At 30.5% G+C, this 22,901-nt stretch overlaps 2 protein-coding genes and 1 non-coding gene across 3 annotated transcripts; 1 reads left to right on the forward strand and 2 right to left on the reverse strand.

Annotated features, from left to right (window-relative positions):
• Positions 1-3,292: 3,292 nt before the first annotated feature.
• TRNAS-GCU lies at positions 3,293-3,374 on the reverse strand. Its single transcript has one exon. It is a non-coding gene; the product is annotated as a tRNA-Ser (tRNA).
• A 3,102-nt stretch (positions 3,375-6,476) lies between these two features.
• LOC114177769 (auxin-binding protein ABP19a-like) lies at positions 6,477-7,435 on the forward strand. Its single transcript, XM_028063283.1, has one exon. It carries the CDS (start codon positions 6,554-6,556, stop codon positions 7,178-7,180), a length of 627 nt encoding a protein of 208 aa, XP_027919084.1. The 5' UTR covers positions 6,477-6,553; the 3' UTR covers positions 7,181-7,435.
• A 159-nt stretch (positions 7,436-7,594) lies between these two features.
• On the reverse strand, positions 7,595-14,287 carry LOC114177767 (O-fucosyltransferase 35). The gene is made up of 9 exons (XM_028063282.1): positions 13,810-14,287; positions 12,769-12,912; positions 12,540-12,612; positions 12,372-12,442; positions 12,197-12,285; positions 11,452-11,584; positions 10,944-11,176; positions 8,439-8,915; positions 7,595-8,313 (listed from the first exon to the last, which is right to left on the reverse strand). The coding sequence occupies exons 1-9, from the start codon at positions 14,242-14,244 to the stop codon at positions 8,121-8,123; spliced, it is 1,848 nt and encodes a 615-aa protein (XP_027919083.1). The 5' UTR covers positions 14,245-14,287; the 3' UTR covers positions 7,595-8,120.
• Between the last annotated feature and the right edge of the window lie 8,614 nt (positions 14,288-22,901).

Raw genomic sequence — 22,901 nt, forward strand, 5'->3', positions numbered from 1 at the left:
TAAAGACTTCAAATTGTAATATAACATTTTTTTAGACTTAATAATTTATTATTTACTTTTTTAACTAATTAAGTGACATGATTGATATTCTGTTAAGAAATATAAGATACTGTGATTAATACCATATTATTATTAATATAAAATGACAAGTTAATTGTTTTCATTGAAAATAATATTAAATAAATCATTGTTATCACATTATCAATGGTGTTAATGATAATAGTTCCTTAGATATTATAGGTGATGAAATAAAAGTTATCGAACCTCATCACCTGCATGGTTATGATGATTTGTAGTCATTTTAAGTGATGGTGTGGAAATTAATCACGAGCAAGGCCACTTGCATTAATATTTGTGACAATAGTCCTGTCGTCACTATAGATGATGTAGAGATGGTTGAATATTTTGCAAACTTAAAACAAATTTAAAAATGAGGTATTCTATTTAAAATTTATTTATCGAGTTATTTTTTAAGAAAAATTATATATTAATATCAAAATTAATTTTATTTAATATTTTTTTAATAGAGACTAAAGTTAATTTGTTTTTAAACGTTATCATGAGTTTGCAATAGAGACTTATCCTCATTACTAATGTTGTATGTGACATCAATTGTCCTGTGACGAAGGTCAAGTGGGTCTGGTCACAATCGAATGGTGACGCTTGGGCTATTACACTCTTAAGTAAAAAGAGTTGTATCCTGACTAATGATTCTAGCTTTTGGCCTAGTGATAAGCGTTCGATATTGATGAGGTGGAGACCAAGTGGACTAGGTTACAATCGAATCGTGACACTTGGGGTGTTACACTCTTAAGTAAAAAGAGTAAAGTTGCACCCTGATTAATGACTATAATTTTTGGCCTAGTGGTAATCCTAATAACTAATTACTTCTTTCTGCTTCTTGTTGTTCTCACTAATATATATGTTGTTAATCGTTCATTCAAAAAGCACCCATTATTTTCTATTTCAATTTCTTATCTATTTTTATAAATTTATTCATAGCCCCTTTTTGTGATGCAATTAAAGCCTCGTCTTTTTTTTTTTTCTGGATTTTTTAATAACATAATTTTAATTTTCTAGTTGACATATCTATATTTTTATATGAAATAAAAAATTATAATATATAAAACAATACTAAAATTAAGTATATAAAAAGATGAGTTAAAAAACTAGAATCTCATTTTGGTTGTCAAGGAAGTAAACTCAATTGTAAATTTGTAGTATCTTAAAGTTTCAAATATTTTTCTCAAGTCTCAAGTTTTTCATAAACTTGCAATGTTTATTTTGAGATTAATCATTAATAAAAATAATTAAAAAATTATTGTTTTTCTCAAACTATAACCCTAATTCCTAAACAACGTCAAAGAAACACATTTATAATCCTAATACAAATTCAATATATAGAATAAAAACAACATCAATCCAAATAGAAAGAAAAACATACGAACCAGAAATGAAAATAAAAAAATTGGTACACACAAGCAATATAATATTCAAGGAATGAAATTCGTCAAAACTCTTAAAAGAATAACTTTATAATAGAAGAAAGCAAGAAAATGTAAGGAGTGAAATTTGCATATGAGAAGTCACAAGAAGATAAAAGAATAAAATAAAATCAAAATTGAAGTCACAAAGAGATAAAAAAGAAGAAAATATAAAAAATTAAGTCACATAAAGATAAAAAAGAAAAGAATCAAAAGTCACATAGAAATAAAAAAAATAAAATCAAGATTAAAGTCACATGGAGATAAAGAAAAAATTGAATCAAATTGAAGTCTCATAGACATAAAAGAAGAAATAAAGTGAGAATAAAAATAATTATTCTTTTCCTAAACAAAATTATAATTTATTGAAAAAATATTTTAATTCATTAAATATCATTTTCAATGCAAATAAAAATTAAAAGACACTAATAATAATTTAATTAAATTTTATTCTGAAACATAAACTTATAATTAATTTAATAGAGATATATTTAGTATCAAAATTTGTTAAGTTTTTTTTTTATCTTAAACATAATTCTATAATTAATTAATAGAGGTATATTAGTATTGAAAATAATTTTGAGTTTTTTTTTCTTAAACAAAAAGAAATATTACTACTAATTTTGTTTGTAGGTCTTATTTTTTCGGAGACCTAAAGTATACTTTTGTTTCTATGATATGAATTGAGTGGTCAACTAATATAATTTTAACAATCAATTTATTTATTTTATAAATGTACTTCACTATTCATTATAATTAGGGAACCCACGAAGTGACACGTGACAATTAGTGTTCACCTTCCATTAACGATTTAGACGACGTATGTAAAAAGGACTAAATTTACCATAATTTACAAAAATTAAAATCATTTTAAATATTTTGAAAAGACAAGAATCAAACGAAACAAACTTACAAAATTTGAAACTAATAAAATATTTAAACCAAATAAATATCACTATTATTAATAGTGATAATAACAATAATTCCTTAGTTGTTATAGACGATGACATGAAAGTTTTCGGACATTATCACTAACATGGCAATGATGATAATTTCTTGATCTTTGTAGGTGATAAGGTGGAAATTAATCATCCAGCATGGTCGCTTGCATCTTTGGTCACTGTAAATGATGACATGGAAACTATCGGAAAACATTAAGATCTCATTGTTCAACACTCCTTGTTTTACATTAACTACATATTTATTTTATATTAATCATAAAATCTGACATTTTTTAACATTCAAAATAAATTAAAGAAGACGATAAAAAAAATAACCATGTTAATTAAAAAAAAAATGATATGTTTCAATTGAGAAGTGAGGGATTTAAAACTTGATTTAGTCTATTTTTATGAAAATTAATAATTTAAAATTTAATTTAATTTAACGATAAAGATAACTATTTTGAAATAGTTCATAGAAATGTACATAATTACATAAATGGTATGTGAACTGTACTTAAAAAAAAAAAAAACTTTTTTACAAAATCATAAAGTGAGAAAAACGAAAATCTCATAAATTATAAATTCTAATGGCGAAAGTTATATTATTTTAAATAATAATTAGTATTTTATACTAATCATCGTACTTAAATAATATTTTTTTACTAATGTTACTTTCTGATCTTATAAAATGCTCAAAATTCCCTAATCTGCAGTACTGAATTTGTTTGATTTTGAAATAGTGACATAAAAAATGATTTTTTTACTATCGTATTGTGGAACAATATTTATAGAAGAGTGTTTAGTGAAGACTTCAGAAACAATATGTTTTTAAAAGAATAATCCAAAAATAAAATAAAATAGAAACGTCGCCTGAGAGATTCGAACTCTCGCGGGGAAACCCCATGTACTTAGCAGGCACACGCCTTAACCACTCGGCCAAAGCGACTTCTTGAAAGCTAAAAGCTATACATGGTATATATAATATAAGTGTTTCTTTTGCAAGTAAAAAAGGTTCAAAACAATGAAACAGAATGCTTCAGAATTTATATATAACGTTCTGTGTAAACTTTGTAATATTTTGCAAGCATTTAGACTATTATTTATCAGTGAGCTTACTTGAATAATCAATAGTGTATATGGTTTACTTTTTTGTTCGCAACTTGTAGAAAATTCAAATTATATTTAAAGAGATGGAAGAAAAAAAAAAAACTTGGGTTGTTGATTACGATAAAAGATAGAATACAAAGAATATTTGCAAATTGCAACAGTGTAAAACATTTTTCTCATAAAATCATGTTGGGAAAAGTATTAGTTATTATTTTTCTGGTTGAAAGTGTAAGTAACCTCACGCATTTATCCTCTTTTAGATAGAGGTGTCTAATATTTTTATAAATATTTAAAAAAAATTAAAAATTATACATATTGTACCGGCTTATTATATATAATTAATATTTTATATATGACATAAAATATTTTTCTAATTCTAAAACATATTGACTATCTTTTCTTTAATCATATTTTTCTTATTTATATTTAAAAAAAAATTACCTCTAATAAATTATTAAAGATATAACAAAAATATTTAATGTTTTCTTTTATTTCATTTTGAAATACAAAAGAATCATAAAACTCAATATTTTTAAGACTATACTGATCATTAAATCATCGGTGGTTCAAAATTTAATAGTTTAATCATAATTGAATTAATATTAAAAATTATTTAATATTTAGATCATATAATGTGTCATACAGATTTTAGTAACCTATCTATCTATCAATAAATGCCTAATTGTTACTGTAATAGTATATGAATTATTTTAGGGTTTTCCCAAGAAGGAAGATAAAAAATTCTTGATTTTATAGCAAGGACCATAGCTACACTAGCATGTGACCCTCGGTTTGTCCACTAATGTTTAAAAAACACTCGTGACTAATCCCAACACTTTTTTTTGGCCTTTTTTCTATCATATATATATATATATATATATATATATATATATATATATATATATATTATTTTTTTCATTTACAATTCTTCAATTCCTTTTTTCTAAATTCTAAAACGAGTTCGGTTTATTAATACAAACAAATTTACATATAAATTAATTTAAGGAATTTTCTTAATAAACATTTTTCTTAAAAAACAAAGCGAAGTAAAATTTTTCATAAATATTAAAAGTATTTTATTTCAAAAACATAAAAATTTAGATAAAGCATGAATTTTTATAAACTGATTCATGTATAAATGATTTTAACATTCTGGAAAAACCTAGAATCATTAAAAAAAATGAACTCAACACAATTTGAAAAAATTGGAAGACATGGGTAAGGTACGTGCATGGCAGCTCATCAGTAATTTGTACAGATATGAGAAACGTTCACCTTTTTGTTCAAACGTCTATTTCGGGTTCAAATATCTCTGAAAGTATGGCAGTGTGCTGCAACGGTTCTCTTGGCAACATCTCACAGACACAATAGATACAATAAGTATAGAATTTAAGTCTCGGTTTAAGTTTTATATCGAGTAAAAATGAAAAATTTGAACACCATAAAGATGAAGATGTATAAATTTATAACCTCAAAGATTTTGGATTGAGAATAGTATCAATCTCTTATATATAGATTAAACTCATGTCTTATCGGTGTTATATCTCTCTATGATTATCTCTCAAAAACCTAACAATAAGGACATTCAAATATGACTGTGAAAGTGATACCAATGCCACCCTTTTCTTGAATTTGGTAAGAAGTGAATGACCACTGTTGATTTCTCAATGACATGCTTATCCTTATCAGTACTTTGAGCATCCAACAAACATGGCATCTCTGTAGAAGATTTGTAATATGTTAGAGTAGGTACCACTGACCGAAAGAATGGTAATTGCTAAGATGATTAAATTGAATGAAGATCTTCATTATTCATTCTTAGTTGCATTGCTTGTCAGGGAAACACCAAGTTGACTTTTTTCCAGGTTCCCTAGAAGATGGGGAATGTAAGGCAACCTCATTCATATACATGTGCTTGCTTAATGTCCACACTAACGCACAAACAAGACTTGCAGAAAGGGTAGCTGTCAAAATGTCTTGTTATGCCCTTCATTTCTTCCTTTTGCTATGGTGGAGGACCACATGTTTTTCAGTTTCAGATTTTCTTATTGTTTCTGGGAATGAACGTTAGATTTACACTCTGAATTTCTATAAGTAGAAAAGTAAAAAAATGTATGTCTATTTGGATAACATTATAGTAAGTGTACAGAAACAGCTTCACTCTTGCAGATCATGCTGAGAATATGCTAGAAGAGAAAATGTTGTTCAGACTCCAAATTTAGATAGTAGAAGCTAATTGTGGCAAGTACGCTGGTTGTTTTAAATAGTAAGATAAAGTGAACGAGTTCACCCAAAATCCTAAAGCAAACACTAAATTCAAGAATTAAAGTGTCTAAATGATAATTTTGATAGACACTATTTGTTTAGTCCTTGACAAATTCTACACTTTGATGCCTTGAATCCATATCCACCATTTGAAGGGTTACAAGAAAAAAAGAAACATAAAAGAATCTTCATGCATATGAGTAGGAACAATATTTACAATTTCTTGACATCATCATTTTACCTTAAACCCCAGTGCTTTCTTTTACCGTCATCCCTGTTCCTTCATTACTAAATTCTGCATAATATCAATACCACCATGAGCATGGTTGTTCAATGTTCACTTAAGACAGATTGAAGCAGAACTATAAAGAACAGCATCACCAGAAAGTGATCTTAGTTTAGGTCATTGCCAATAATCACGAATGCAAAATAGAGCACTTGAAATAATATCTTGCAGAGTAAAAGAAGATACTCGAAAGATGCCTGTGTTCCTTTACATTCAAACAAAAAGTAGGTCCTTGTTATCTACGAAAAAGTTTGAAATTCACATGCACCAATCCATGCTCAAACTATGTCGTTTAAGGCCATCGGTGAGAAAAATCTATCCATATCAAACCATATTGAAACAATTCAATGGCCATGGTAAAAAGAGGCCCGTACCCTCCCCTCAAATTATATATAGTGTAACCAACCAAACACGTTACTAATACTTCATCAGAGTTAAGGTGAGAGCATTCCAACCTACAATAAGCGATGATTCTCATTATCTCCTTCGTTCTTTCTCTTTTCTCCTTCTCCCATGCTTCTGTTCTAGATTTCTGCGTGGGAGATCTTGCAGGTCCTATTGGCCCTGCAGGATACTCCTGCAAGAAGCCTTCAAAGGTCACAGCAGATGATTTTGCTTACAGTGGCCTTGGCATTGCTGGTAACACCTCAAACATTATCAAAGCTGCAGTGACACCTGCATTTGATGCTCAGTTTCCTGGTCTCAATGGCCTTGGCATATCCGCAGCCCGCTTGGACTTGGCAGGAGGTGGAGTTATACCACTTCATACTCATCCCGGAGCTTCAGAATTACTTGTTGTAATACAAGGAAGCATCTTGGCAGGATTCATTTCATCTTCCAACACTGTCTACATAAAAAAACTTAATAAGGGAGATGTTATGGTATTCCCTCAAGGCTTGCTGCACTTCCAAATCAATGCAGGTGGTTCTTCAGCCCTGGCTATTGTTACCTTCAGTAGCTCCAACCCTGGTCTGCAAATTCTGGACTTTGCTTTGTTCAAAAGTAATTTCCCCACACCACTGATAGTGGAAACCACCTTCCTTGATGCTGCTCTGGTGAAGAAGCTTAAGGCTGTTCTTGGAGGTTCAGGCTAAACCATGGGTAGTTATCCATGAAAGAGACTGAACTCAATCACGTTGTATCTCATGTTTGAGTTTGTTTATTGCCTTGGTCTACATTTGGATTTTTAGTATGCGTGTGTAGGTAGGACTCTTCTTTCAGCAAGCTTTGTAGTTGGAATAAAACTTGAGACGATTTGGTTGTTGTTGTGATTTTTATTGTTATCAAGTTTCAGTTGAAGGCAGATGATTTCGTATTTGAGAAAACTGAGCTATGAGTTTAATATGTGACCTTTTGTCGTGTGTATTTTTATGAATAATGAGGGTAAAACTTTGACTTGCACTTGCAATCCAACAATATAAAAATTTAAACTTAGCTTTTTCAAAGTACTCTAAGCCAAAACTTTCACATAAAGACTTCAGCTTCATTTAGTGGACTCCATGAGTTTCTCACAATAATAAACAATTTATTAGAAGAAATATATTAGAAGAGTACATTCGTAGTATTACTTTTCTAAAGAAACAGTTTAAAAAATCGATGAAACTAGATTTCTATTAATCTTATTGTACAACAAGAATACAACTTATTCAGTCCCACCCCCTTCTCCTGCTATTAGTACAAGCAATGAATAAAATATAATCTAGAAAGAAAGAAAAAGCATTCAATAAGTGTGGTTAGAGATGAGGTCTGCTTAAAAAGGTATGGTGTTTAATTTCTATTGCGTGTATTGACAGTGTATACTCTGGCCTGCCCGTGCTTGATCCTTAAATTTAATACTGCTGCTAGGAATCTCAGTTTCTTATCCCCCACTTTGGCTATTAATAATCTTATCCCAACAGCCAGGAAATCAATAGCACCTTACCAGACAGCCCAGCACATTGCTATTTCCTCAAATATCAAGACAGTCTGTGTCTTTTGATTGCAGCTCTGCCATGACATCATAAGACAGACAAACCTTGAAGGGCGTCTCTACTGCTATCTTCTTTCACAAATGCATCCTGGCAGAGGGTTTGCATAAAAACTTTCCTCCAGCTTTGGAAATTCTCCAGGTTCCCTTGGGTATGGAGCACCAATTCGGTCTTCATGCAGTTTTCTGACCTTGGAGCTAAACTTTTTCCATGAAATTTTTCCTTCATCCAATTGATCAACAAGATTAACAAAATTCATCCTGCATCAACCATTGAAATAAACTAGTGAGAATGAAGAAGAATCAGTTAACACAGATCTAAAATGCATATCACCAAATCATCATGTTCCAAATAATAAAGAAGAAACAGGTTAGGAATATATTACTTGTCTGGATTGATGGTCTTCTTGAAGTTTTCAAAGCGCCTATGACCTTGTACCGCCTTTGCCATATTTCCATCATAAGTGTAAAGAAAAACATCGCTCTTTAGGGCGACAACATAGTCTATACCGGCCAACATGTTCTGATGATTCTTGAAAGGATTCAACTCTTCTTCAGAGGACAGAGAGGAATGAGAGAAAATGTTGGGGTAATCATCCTTGAGATATTTCATACTCCCTCTTCCAAATGCTTCTCCAGCTACCAGATAAATCCTGGTGTGTGATGGAAAACCCAATGCTTTAAGTAATAGGGAAGTTTCCCTTGGAGTTAATGGACAACCTCCTAGCAATCTCCTCTCGGTCCCATTAATCTCCTTCTCTTTCCAGTGACTTACTTCATATCGCATCTGTCTCAGTTCTTCGTCTTCTTCTGCAGTCAAATTATGACTGCATCCTGTAAATGCAAGCATATCCTTCTCATATCTATAACAAATTGCAATAGTGTAAGGTCAGAAGCATGATATTTATTTAAACTTCTTGACAAAAATACAAGCATCTTCTCAGTTGAGATCATCAAAGGAGTCCAAAACTAGGGTAATGCTTCGGATCCTTATTCCGTGAGACAACTTAAGGACTCTGATTCAGTGTACCAGTTAATTAAACTCTAAGCTTTTTTTTCCAAAAATATGGAAGCAGGTTTAACATCTGACTCAATTTGAAATGGACATTGATGACAATTTAATTATACAGCCAACAACTGTAGAGTCCAAATCTTTGACTTCATTAAAAGAGAAATTCAATACGGAAGCAACTCTAAACTTGCACAAAAATCTGGCTGAGTCCAAAATTTCCAGATCAAAATGGCCGAGGAAAACTTTCATGTCAATGGGTCCTTCACCAAGAAGCATGCTATTTTACATTGATCTTGTTATAAATCCTTGTAGGTTCAAATGAGAGATCAGTTTCCAAGGAAATAATATTATATGTTCTTGTCGCTAAAACAACCTAGGGAAAATCACACAACAGAAGCCAGCCTTGGCAAATCTGAAAGCCCAGGCCTAGTAAACTGCACAATAGGATCCTGATATCATGCCACTAACCTTATCACTATTCCTAGGCAAACATTGCTATATGGACTTGGGTATAATTGAGTTGCACTACTAATGAGTTAACGAAATCAACTAGTTAATTACTTCAAACTCATTTATTTAGTCAAACAAACAAACTCAAGATTGAGATTAAACTTTCTAAAGCTCCTTAATCACATAAAGTTAGATTAGAAGGAAATAAAAGGTTAGGATAAGAAATAGCTCTTTAAACATGATCTTATATATATATATATATATATATATATATATATATATATATATATATATATATATATATATATATATATATATATATATATATATTGAGTGCTACTTAGTATTAAACATTATTTTCCAACAAAAAAGTTTGATATATTTTATTGATCTTTGTTATTTATATATTGCTTATGAAATAAGTTATAATTTTTTTAGGACAAAATACATTTTGTATGCCGGAAAAGTTCTTAAAATATTAAATACATCTTTAAAATATTCATATTAATTTCCTCCCTCTAAAATTTAAACATATTCCATAAGTTTCTCAGAAATTATATATGGTGTTTATTATAAATTTAAGAAAAAATACTTTTAATTGTAAAATTAAAAGGTCAATATCGTGTTCACGATAATTTTTTGGTATCATTACTATTACTAACAAAAACAAATACCTATATAGTAGTATGTATAAATTTTGATGGACAAGGGATAAAAATAATACCAAAAGTTTTTGGAAAACATATTTAATACATTTGAAATGCAAAAACACACTTTACCCTTTTTTATTTAAAAAATTATGAAAATGTAATAGTCTAAAACCTAATTTCACATATCATATGTCAAACCCATTTTCCTATTAATAGATAGTTATCTAGTGTTAATATAGCTATTAAATATTATATTAATAAAGTTAAAAATAACTCAATAAAAATCTTCATAAAATCATATTAATTAAATATAAATGAACTAAACAAGCTAAGCTCAAACTGTGTTTCTTTCACAAGTTCAAGCTTTCAATTAGGCTCGTTTAAATAAATGAACCGCATCTAATTTTTATTTTTACAAGTCAAACCCAAGCTTCAAGGGTTCGACATGGCTAGACTTAACGGTTTAACCTCTAATTTCAACCATCATTTTGAAACTAAGAATGTGTTTATTTGTGAAGATTGATTTGGGAGAGAGGGAGATCATGAATTTGAGTGGATTAGAAAGTGAAGTTTGTGTTGTTCTTTTGAAGAGATTTGGAGGTGAGAGTGAATGGATTTAGAAGTAAAGTGTGTGAAAGTGAATGAGTGATTTGATTGATGTGATACATTTGATTCCCACCCCAACCCTTCATATGAATGCATAACAACAAAAAGTAGAAGAGAGAAGAAGAAAAAAGATCCAGCATACATTTGTATCAGAATATTAAATTGTGACTTGCCTCAAATGAAGGGCAAGATACGAACTTCCATTCTGTTGCATTCTAGATACCAGCGTGTTTCCAAATTCCTCAACTGGAGCTGAATATTTCAGTGCTCTGTAATTTACACGGCATCTTAGTTTCTGTATGGAATGTGGAATGTCATTATTAGCGAGTCTGGAATCGGTATGAGTGAAATAGATCACTTTGTGCTGTTTTAGGAGGGGAAGAACCTCAGTCTTATAGTAAGAAACCTGTACATAAACATTATGTATATATTTAACGATGGTTATTAGAATGTAATGAAAAAGGAACACAATGGTATTGTGTGAATAAAATTCAAACGTTATGAATGCCATTCATAATGAGAGTTCATAGTGATATTTTCATGTTCTTAAAAACTGAACTGGCTACCAAAAAGACCATGTGGACGGATGACCAACTTCAATAAGAAAGCAAGAATCAATTAATCAGACATTCTATTCCAGATTTGAAAAAGAAGTAATTTGAGTTGAAAAGTTTTGTGGACCTTGGACCAAGATATGGGAGTTTTCGGGAAAGGCTCAATTCCAGCATAAGCAGGAGGTAATTTCTCAACTACGTGTACATCATCCTTCAGCATATGAATAAAATACTTCCAATCAAACAAATCCTTGAAGCCACTGCAAATATATTAAACAAATTAAGATGAAGACCAGAAAGTATTTAACAGGAGAATGGAAACTCATCACTTAATAACAGTGATAATTTGAAAAATTATTGCGAAAGGGAGAATACATGAAGGAGAGATTAGGAAAACCAGTTAGATCTTTCTGCCAAAAACACCCTTTCTATTAAAGACAAACTTGTGATAATTGTCTACAAAAGATGCTGATTGTATTACAGCAATGAATTGCATACTTCTAAAAAAGTGTTGCCAAAGTACTAAAGGAATAAAGCTGTATTCCCACATCTCTTGGACATAATTAATCATCTGCAGTTCCAAGCAGCTGCATGATTTGAACAAAAATAAGACTCCAAGTAGTTGGGTTCGGTCATGGACCCATAATCCAAACCAATTCTAATTGGTTGCACTAGAAAATACTCAACTAATACACAAAAATGTAATTGGGGTTGGGTTGGGTGGGTTTGTGAGTAATTTGCTTACACACGTAATCTGAATCATATATCAATTCATACATATAATTAGCATTGATTTAAACTGAATATTGCTTTAGGCTTGCAAGAAACAATGACATATCTAACTGCATAGTAGGAAAGGGAAAGAAAAAAACCTATTATCAGCCCAATAGGAGGTGTGATCAAGAGAAGGAAGAACAAGCGTGGCCTTCATAATCTTAGCAACAGCAACCATATCACATATCTGCAATCAAATGTATATTGAGAAGAAATCAGGTTATTGCAGCCAAACTTTCTATCATGTACCATCAGAAATCAACAAAGCCAGACCCCAAATCTCATCTGATTCAGACCACCATTTGCATTTACTAGAATGTAGCCATTGATCTTTGCATCAAGTTCTGGCAAAAGAAAATGTCAAAGTGAGAAGAGAAAAATCTTGGAATAACATATTGCATGACAAGAGAAAGAAGTATACTTGATAATGTAACTTCATACTTTTTCGATTACTTGGAAGATCTATGCATTGGGTGAAATTGTCACTGTTGGGCTTAGACCAGATCCCTGAATCCTAAATAAAAAAGCAGACTTTTATACACGAAAAGGCAAAGACATGTTTGAATAGGCCTATAAATTACCCTTTTTTTCATTTCATGTACTTCCTTGGATTATTTGAGAACCAAACAAAATTCAGTCAATAAAGTTGAGATACAGATTTGAGACTTACTTCAGCCATGGCAGAATGGCTGCCACCTACTCCAGTTGCTAATGTTTTTAATGTTCGTTCAACATCACTTGCTCCTCCCCTATATGCATAACCAAGGGAGCTTTTGTCCATTAGATTTAGACTAGCAATGGAGTCAGGCAGTTCCTGATAAAAATGGTAAAATAATGTACTATGTAAGATAAGAAATGCAAACACCACCCCACCCCACACCCCACAAATAATAATATAGTAACACAAAAGGATAAAAGCACCTAGTCGGAAATCGGATCATGATATATCTACCTACTTCTTATTCTCTACATAGATTATTTTCACAATGGGGTACAATAAGATTAGCTGTCTTTGGTTAACAGCCATAAATTCACAACCCAGAGAACAAGACGAAGCTCCCACAAAGTGGATAAAGTGCAGCGCATAAAAAACCAAAACTAAATTCAATTGGGTTTTCCACTTCACTTTTAGTGTTAAGATGATAAAATATTATGTAACACTTAAGAAAGTGGGGCTCCCGCTGCTATTCCAAACAACCCAGTAGCTCACATAAAATCAGATAGTTCCAAACACAAAAGTAAATTACTAGTACCCACAAAAGGACGCAAAGAAAAAAGCACAATTGCCCAGTTTCAGAACAAGTTGCAAATGGAAAGGTTGAATAACAAATCCCAGAAATTAAAGGAAATTATACTTTTTTGCACCTGAAACACAAGATTTCGTATTAATCACACCAAAATTTCAAATTCAAAAATATCAACCTCAGTTCTAGATCGGATGAAAGAAAATCTAATTTAAGTAATTAACTCGAACCTTCTGCAGCAACAAAATAGATCCGGAATAAGCATAATAAATAAACAAAGTCTCCACTCAAAGACAAACTAATAAAAACTATAAAACTCAGCTCCTTTCCAAAGTTAAATTTTGACACCAGTCTTCCTAAAACTTGAAGAACTTTCATCACAGTAAGAAATTTAAAATAACATGATCAAAGAATGTCAATTGACGGGAGGCAGTAGCAGAGCAAAATATGATGCCAACTAACACTACCTTATCTGATTGAGCTCTTTCAATGGCAGATCCAAGCCAGCCAGTGGCACATATCTTGAGAACACCAATGAAGATGCACACCCCACAGAACACCAAGAACATCAAGTGCCCAATTTTCTTCTTTTCCCTAAACCCCAAATCCTCAACGATGGAAGCAAGGGGCTTCTTCAGCAGCCCCCTCACGTGCACTCTCTGGGTCACGTGATTGTGACTGTGCCTCCCCACTGGAACACCCTCCGACCCCTCTTCCGATCTGGGCGAGTTGATTTGGAGCTCAACCTCACCGGAGCCGCCGTTGGAGTTGGCACTGTCAGTGTTGCGCTTGAAGGAGTGGGCGCGGCGAGTCATTGGGCCGGAGAAACGCGGGCTGTTGACTCGCTGGGACACCCCATCGGAAGCGTTGTGATGGTGATTCGATTCGGAGAATATCGCCATTAGAGTTACACCGAAGCTTTTTCTGCGCTTGTATTTGTACTTGTAGTGCTATACTTCTAATAATAATGATGATGATTAGTTAATTTGGTTATTTTTTATTATTAAAATATCATTTCAAAGACCAATTCAGTAATAAATTAATAAATATTTTATCATAAAATTACAATATTTAAAATTTATTAAAATTATAAACTAACTCAGATTTATTAATCTTTCCTTAACTAACTAACTCAGATCCATTAAAATTATAATATTTAAAATTTATTCCACACGTAACAAATAGTTGATTTTTCTTAATAATGATTCATTTTTTTTCTCTCTCTCCTTTATTACGCGTCCTGAACTCGGGACATATGCACTGCTTCAAAGGTTGTTCTTAGTCTTTTCTCTTCTTCTTGGGAAAGAAAATAAAATAAAAAAATCTTAATTTATGGAGGGTAATGATTCCTGTTCCTAATCATTGATACGACTGCTTCTATATTTAAGGAAAGGTATTGGTTCTGTGTTCTGTTCTGTGTTTGTTTTTAGTTGTAATTAATTCAGAATGAGCTAATAATAATTTGACTTATTCTAATTTGTAACAAAATTAAACTTCTAAATAGTTACAGATATGTGACTATTTCCTATACTCGATAAAAGAAAAAAAAAAGCTACTCCCTCTTTGATCCCTTTCAACTAATTTTAACGTGGAAAAAATAGTTAAAAATTAATCATTATTTATTTGTTTATGTCTCATAATTAATTAATATAACAAGAGAAAATTATGTTTTATCATTAATTATATAATATGTGTTACTTTTATATAAAACTGTGACTAAGTAATAATGATATTGTGGGAAAAGATAAGTAGTGCACTGTATAATTTAAAAAAGTAATAAAAAGAGGACAAAATACCCCTTAAAAAAATTTGTATAGAAACAAAAAAAGTATTCTGAAAGTATTATTTAAATTTGTAAAATTTGTCTCAATCACGATGAACTTCAAAGTCAACTGTCTATAATTTTCTTAAAAATATATTACAAGTAAACTTACAGTAAAATGTTCGCAGAACTGAGATTAATAATATGAAAAATAAAAACTCGAAATACATACAGTGATGAATTTAATCATGTTTAAAGTTTGAAACTAGTAATATTGAACGACATATTTATTATATACTATATCATATGTTTAATGGAGCTTGTTAAATCCTACATTTTTTAATAATTTTTGGTGTGCTTTTAGAAAATGGACATTTAATAGTGTCGGTGAGAAAATGAATATTGAAGAATATAAAATAAAAGATTAAGTGAAACTAACAGCATATAATTGCAGCCTGTAATTGACAACCATTAATGCATTTGTTAATTTGATTGCGAAATTATGTGTTAGCTGGATAAACCTTTCACACACGCAAGCTGGATAATAGACATTGAACATGTTTTTTGACTAACAACAAATATTCACTTAATTAGGTCATCCAATTCAAATTTCGCACCCAATTTTTACACTTACAGTGTGCTCCATTTTTATTTTATTTTACTTTCTCATTCCACCACAAAACAACAGTGTAAACGTGCGATGACCAAGATTCTAAAAGGAATTTTGGTATGCATTATTTAAATATTGAACCACCTTATCACTTTCATATTCAGTAGTAAAAAAAAAAAAAACATGCTCACTTTTCTCAAAGTCCTTCTTAGTTTTGTCAAACCTTGTCAGTGAACAGCATCCATCATTCCCATTCACATTCACATTGGACAAATCATAAGTGTCCTACCATTTAGCGTACTCATTTAACTATTACATGTGATGAGCCAGTTTATCTAATAATATATGGTATATTAATTGTACATACTCATTGAGTTAAGTCGCTTATAACTTGTAAAATAATTTTGATTTTGTGATTTTAGGGTTTAGGGTTTGTAAAATGAGAGTGATGCATTGTAACAAAATTTATTTAAAAAAATATTTTTAGTAGTAATATATATATATATATACACTAATTTATTGTAGTAAAAAATTATTAAATTATAAAATAATTGTTATTAAAAATGATTATAAAAATAAATAGTTTGTATAATTTTTTATTTTAAATAATTATTTTAATTTATTTATCGTTAAAAATGTGATTCAAAGGGTTGTGTGTCATGTATAGTTACTCTAGTTAATATTACAATTTTACTAATAACTACTATTTATTTAAAATATTGTAACTGCTATGTGATGCAAGCATTGTTGTACATCAAACAAACAAGTTTCTTTCTTATATTCAACCTCTCTTGCATTCTCTTTTTTTCTTTTTTAAGTTTTAACAAATTGGTATCCAAAGCAAGGTTTTATGGGTCAATTGGTGCAAATTTTTCCATCGGTAATCTTCATGTTCTTAATGGAAAGAATTGCGATCGGTAACGTGTACAGATAAAAGTACAAACTTTGGTTACCAGCATATTGCAGAAATTGTCGAAGAAGGGTATCCAAAGTTCAAGAAAGATTTCACATACAGAAAGCACTTTACAAAGAACATAAGAAGAAAGATTCCAAAACAACCTTCTTAATTCATCAATGTGTTGATGAGGTGCATTTTGAAAATATTGTAGGGGCTGCAACATCACAAGAGGCGTGAAAAATATTGGAAAAATGCAATGAGAGGTGTTGAACAATTAAAGAAAGTGGAGTTACAAACAATGAGACGTCAATATGAATTGATGCAAATGGAGGATAATGAGAAGGTCGTTGAATTCTTCAAAAGAATCATTACACACACTAATGTTATGAAAAATTGTGGAGAGAAGATTTCAAATCAAACCATTGTAAAAAGATCCTGAGAACTCTCATTCCCAAGTTTGATGAATTATTGTAGCAATTGAATAATCTAAGAGGCTCCTCAAAGATTTAAAGGTAGAAGAACTTAAAGGTTTTCTTGAGGCATATGAAGAAAGACTATTTGAAAGAGGATGAGAGAAGCCTAGTAATCATCAAACACTATAGGCACAATTTTCAGGAAAAGGAGCCTACAGAGGCAATTTTAGAGGTCGTGGTAGACAATCAAGAGGTGACTATGGCAGAAATAGTCGAGACCAAGAAAAGATTGATATAGATCAATTTGAAAGTATAAATAAGAAAGGGAGTTCCAATAATTGGCACTGTGGAAAGAAGGTGGTTGGTAGAAAGAGAAATAAATGCTTTAACTATAATTGCATTGGTCATTTCTCTACAAAAATGCATGGTTGCACCAAGTCATACAGATCATAAGGGAAGTCCATCACACGAAGCACACATGGTTAAAGAAGAAAAGGTTGATAACAACAATCTTAAAGAACCTTTGTTGTTGATGATGGTCACCAACCTAGATTTACGCAACAATGAAAGTTAGTATTTAGACCCTGGGTGCTTAAACCATATGACAGGTTGTCATGATTGGTTTGTTAATTTTGATAATGTAATTTTAGATGATGGTCATCTGGTACAGCACTTAGCGCTCTTGACGGATGTAGAACCCGCTAGTTTTAAAGAAGCACTCTCTAGCAAAGTATGGAAATTGAGTATAAAAGAGGAATTGAGGAGCCTTGAGAAGAACAAAACCAGGCAAATGGTAGAATTACCTCAAAATAAAGTTCCTATTAGTGTCAAATAGATTTTCAAAGTTAAAACTCAAACCAGATGGGTATGTGGCTAAGCATAAAGCTAGATTGGTGGCTAGAGGGTTCATGCAAAAGGATGGGTTAGATTACTCAAAGGTTTTTACCCCAATGGCTAGATTTGAAAACTGTAAGGTTGATTGTTGCTTTGGCTAGTTGGAAGAACTGGATGTTATGGTAGTTTGATATTAAATTTTCCTTAATCAATGGAGAACTACGAAAAGGTCTTCATTACACAACCCTTGGGTTCATAAGTAAAGGTAATGAACAAAAAGTTTTAAAATTAAAGAAGACTCTTTATGGCCTCAAACAGGCACTAAGGGTTTAGCACAAAAGGATTGATATTGTTCTCCAAAGTGTTGGATTTTAGAAATCTTCACTTGAACATGAAGTGTATTTTCATATTGTAAATGTCACTTAAGTTATTGTTATTTGCTTATATATGGATGATTTACTTATTACAAGTAGCAATCCAGTCGTCAACATTGAATTACTTAAGCAAAGTTTAAAGAAGGAATTTGAAATGACAAATTTAGGAATCCTATCATATTTTTAAGGATTTGAGTTTACCTATAAAGAGAATTTTTATGCACCAAAAGAAGTATATTTCAGAGGTACTAAATAAATTTAATATGTTGGAGTGTAATCCTGCAGAAACTTGAACTGAGGTAAATGTGAAACTTGGCAAGAGTGAGAATGAAGGTTTAGTTAATGGAACTTTGTTCAGACAAATTGTTGGCAATTTGAGATTTATTTGTCACAGCAGACCAGAAATTGCATTCAGCTTTGAACTTGTGAGTAGATTCATGAGTGATCATAGACAATCACATCTTAGAGCTGCAAAGAGAATCATGATATATCTGAAAGGGACATTGTCATATAGAATTATTTTCTCTCATTAGGCCAAAGAAGATAATCATCTACATCTTGTAGCCTATTCTGATTTTGGTTGGTGTGGTGACTTGATTTATAAGAAAAGCACAATGGGACAAGTTTTTCAACTGTTTGGGTCCCCTATATCTTGGAGCTCAAAGAAGCAAACAATGGTGGCACTGTCAATGTGTGAAGCATAATATTTTGCAACCTATTCAGCTGCTTGTCAAGCATCTTGATTGTGCTCACTACTTAGTGAATTGAAGATATATGCTAATAATACTATAGACTTATTGGTGGACGAGTAAATCAACCATAAACTTAACAAAGAATCTAGTGTCTCGTGGTAGAAGTAAGCACATAGACACAAAGTTTCATTTTCTCAGCGATCAAGTCAGCAAAGGTAGGATCCAACTAAGATATTGCAAAATAAAAGTGCAATTGGATGATATTATGACTAAAGCTTTGAAGATTGAAAGATTTAAGGAGCTGAAAAAGTCTTAGAATGTTGTTGATTTTCGTTTGTAAACTTTTGAATCAAGTGGAGGTGTTAAAAATGTGATTCAAACAGCTGTGGATTATCTATAGTTACTCTAGTTAGTTTTACGATTTTATTAATAACTACTATATTTAAACTATCGTAATTGTTCGACCTTGCATTTTGTTTTTAGTCACAGCATTTATAAAATAATTAAATTAGGAATTTACCATCGTTGAAAGAGTAAAATAAAAATATAATAAATTTAAAATAAATGACGTATACTTAAAGAATATAATTAGAAGAAAAGAAAATATATAAAATATTTTTTTATATATAAGTATAGATATACATTTAAATCTGCTTGTGAAAATATATCATTATCTTATTTCAAAATAGAATCCAGGGGATCAAGCATCCTAGACCCAGTGTATTATGTCCATGAACAAGAATATATCTATATCACCGATCATATTTTGTATCATAAAAATGTCTTATAGTTATTTGTAAAGATTGAGTAGATAAATTAAATAACAAAAAAAAATAGAAAACTACAGTATATAAAAAATGGGCTAATAAAGTGTAGTCCTACTGTTTTTCACATTTATTAATGTTAACTCTGGATGACAATAATAATAAATGTTATTCTTAATTTTATTTCTGTTTAGTTGGTTTGGAATGAATTTTAAGACCTTATTAATATTTAAAAACATGTGTAATTTCAACTTGTTTGGATTTCGAGATAAATTAAAAGTCAATATCATACTTTTCAGGTTATAAATTTTATGAATGAACCAATGGCAGTAACTTTCTAATTTTTTTTTTAATTCACTATTTTTATCGGTTAAATTTTTAACAAGTATAATAAATTTATGGAGATGCATTAAAAAGGTTTAAACGAACTTAATTCTTTGATTTTTAACAAATGTTATACAATAAAATATATTACAGTAATATATGTTAAGAAAATATAACTAATTCAAATAACTAACTTTTACATTAATACATGATTATGATTTTAACAAATTTTATATAATAAAAAATAATACAATAATATATGATAACAAAGTATAACTAATTCAAATTACTAATTAACTCTTACACTAATAAATTCTATATCAATTTGAAAAATCTTTTTCTTTTTTATAATTAATTCTAATTTTTAGCAATGATATGCTTTTTATCAACGATTAAGTTTTTTATATTTTGTATGAATAAACTAATCACGTTGTTTACATGTCTATGTTACCATCAAAATTTTATACATTTACACAAAAACTATCTTTCACGTCGTCAAATTTATATCTGACGTAAAATTAGTATTAATTGAATTATACTTACATATAATTTGCGCACACCAAACATATTTTTTTTTTATATTTAATTTGTGTATGTCATACATAAATTTACATCTTTTTATATATGACATGTCGAAATAAAATGTAAAAATGTTTCTTTTTATGTTTGCTGTACATTACCATATGTAAATTCATTTAAGAAAATTTAAAAAATCCCTTTTAGAATTAAATTTAAATGAAAGAATTTAAGAAAATATGAAAGGCCCGATTAGAATTGTTTGATGAACATGATTACATTCTACTGATAGGGGGTGGGAAATTCACCTTAAAGAAGCAATTCATCAAAATAAAAAGTAATATATTCTTTCAATACCAATAAACTTGTTATAAGTTATTAAATATGTAAATTACCAGTACAATTGTTTTTTGTGCTCCTTACAAATATCATTTCAATTGAATATAGGAGACTTGTTTATATCATTAAATAATATAGACTTTAAAAAAAAAATTGTGAAATCTTAATCTAATACAGTGCATTAATGATATGTTTTATTCTCAGAGTTATAACAAATATATACATCTATTATCATTGTGTAAGCAATATATGATTACAGAACATTTAATATGTCAATTTGAATTGGTGTAGAAAATATTTTATAATTAATGGTTTGGGGAAAGTCTTTAACAAGATTCAGTATCAAATTTGAATATATATTAAAAGAGAAAAAACTATATTAACTTGTAAAGAATAATGGAACGGGGTGCAAGGAGAGAAGGTAGGTGAGTGACATAACAATGGTGTTCCAGCGAAGCCTTCCAATGGAGGTGGAGAAAGTGGTGCAAGAATATGACACACAAGACACCAACCACGAATTCCGTATCAAAACTTTTTTTTTCCTACTTATTTTCTCGTTGTTATGAAAAGAGTAATATTTTCTTAATAATATACATCAATTTTTTTTTATTATAATGTTTTAATGTTTCACAGTAAAACTAAAAGAGAAAAAATAATTTCACTTTAATGGTGAAATTACCAGGAAAAATTAAAGGCTTATAGAGAATGAGGGAGAGAATTAAAGTAATTTGGAACACACAGGATGAATTTGATTTCACTGATGTTACAAAATGAATATTTAATTGTTAATTTTGATTTGTAATAAAATAGGGAAAGAGTAATTAATAGAGGTCATAAATGATATTTGATAATTACCTCTCAAAATATCATGAACTCCAAACTTTGTAGCATTAGAGACAACAATAGATAAATCTTTGTTTCGATTTGTAGCAGCATGACATTTTCTTTTTAGGTTTAATTATGCTTTTGGTCTCCATTTTGGACTCGAAATCTCAAATTGGTACTTGTATTTTTGGAAATCTCAAAATGGTCCCCTTTTAACTTTAAAAGTCTCACTTTTGTCCTTTCCGTCAAGTCTGGACAAATGGCGTTTGTGGTTGCTGATGTGGCTTTCTATTACTGAAACGTGTCAAATACATGTGTGTTGGTGTGGAAATGTTTATTTATTTAAGCCACCAGCATTGCAATGTAGAATCCCTAATTTTGTTGTCATCTTCTCCCTTCTTCTGTGATGAATCTAGCCAGTTGTGTGTCTTGTGGGTCTTGTTCAAGTTCAGATGTTGGAGGAAAGCAGAAGAGCAGCGTCAATTGCAATGAAGGTGGGTGTAGAAGCTCCAATGTGACGCCCAGTTGTTATTGTGGTGCTAAGGCTGTGTTGAGAACCGCGAGAACAGCCAAGAACAAAGGAAAAAGGTTTTGGGGCTGTCCAAACTTCAAGGTAATGTTGTTTGTATTTTGTGTTTTGTTTTTGTCTTATTTTTTGTGTTTTGTGATAAAATCTGACGTTAAGGGTATATTTGCATCAGAGTGGAAGTGAAGAGTGTGGTGGGTGCAATTACTTCAATTGGTTTGATCAGTACAGGATGGGAGAAGGGGGTTCTGCAAGCACTGTAGTGATTGAAGAAAACCTTTGGAAGCATGTGAAGAATGAAGAAGAGCTTGGTGGCAATGTGAAGATTGAAGAACATGCTGTTGGTGGTAGTTTGAATACCCAAGAAATGAGAAAAAGTTGCGTAATGTCTGAAGAAGTAGTTGGTGATATCAAAATATTATATCAATTGTAAATAAGTTTTAAAAAAATTGTATTTGCTTGCTTGGATAACTCTTTTGTATTGTTTACTATACTAGTGGGTTTAAAAGCATTCCATTTTACAATGCATGCTCCACCTTTTTTCAAAAGATATATACTAAAATACAATTTAAACAAACCCACAAAGCGGCTCATATCAATTCGGCTTTAGAAACAGAGATTATGTTGGGCCGAATTTACCTACTGGTGGACTTGCTGAACATTTATTGCACCCCGTTTTTTC

The sequence above is a fragment of the Vigna unguiculata genome, chromosome 3 (assembly GCF_004118075.2).
Source record: "Vigna unguiculata cultivar IT97K-499-35 chromosome 3, ASM411807v1, whole genome shotgun sequence".
Lineage (NCBI taxonomy): Eukaryota > Viridiplantae > Streptophyta > Magnoliopsida > Fabales > Fabaceae > Vigna > Vigna unguiculata.

Bases quoted from the DNA above. Each gene is read 5' to 3' on its own strand.
- LOC114177769 (XM_028063283.1), top strand. From the start codon at position 6,554: ATGATTCTCATTATCTCCTTCGTTCTTTCTCTTTTCTCCTTCTCCCAT.
- LOC114177767 (XM_028063282.1), bottom strand. From the start codon at position 14,244: ATGGCGATATTCTCCGAATCGAATCACCATCACAACGCTTCCGATGGG. The intron at 12,443-12,539 runs GTATGAAGTTAC...TTCTTTTGCCAG, and splicing joins TCTTCCAAGTAATCGAAAAA to AACTTGATGCAAAGATCAAT. The intron at 8,314-8,438 runs GTAATATATTCC...TGGTTGATGCAG, and splicing joins AAGACCATCAATCCAGACAA to GATGAATTTTGTTAATCTTG.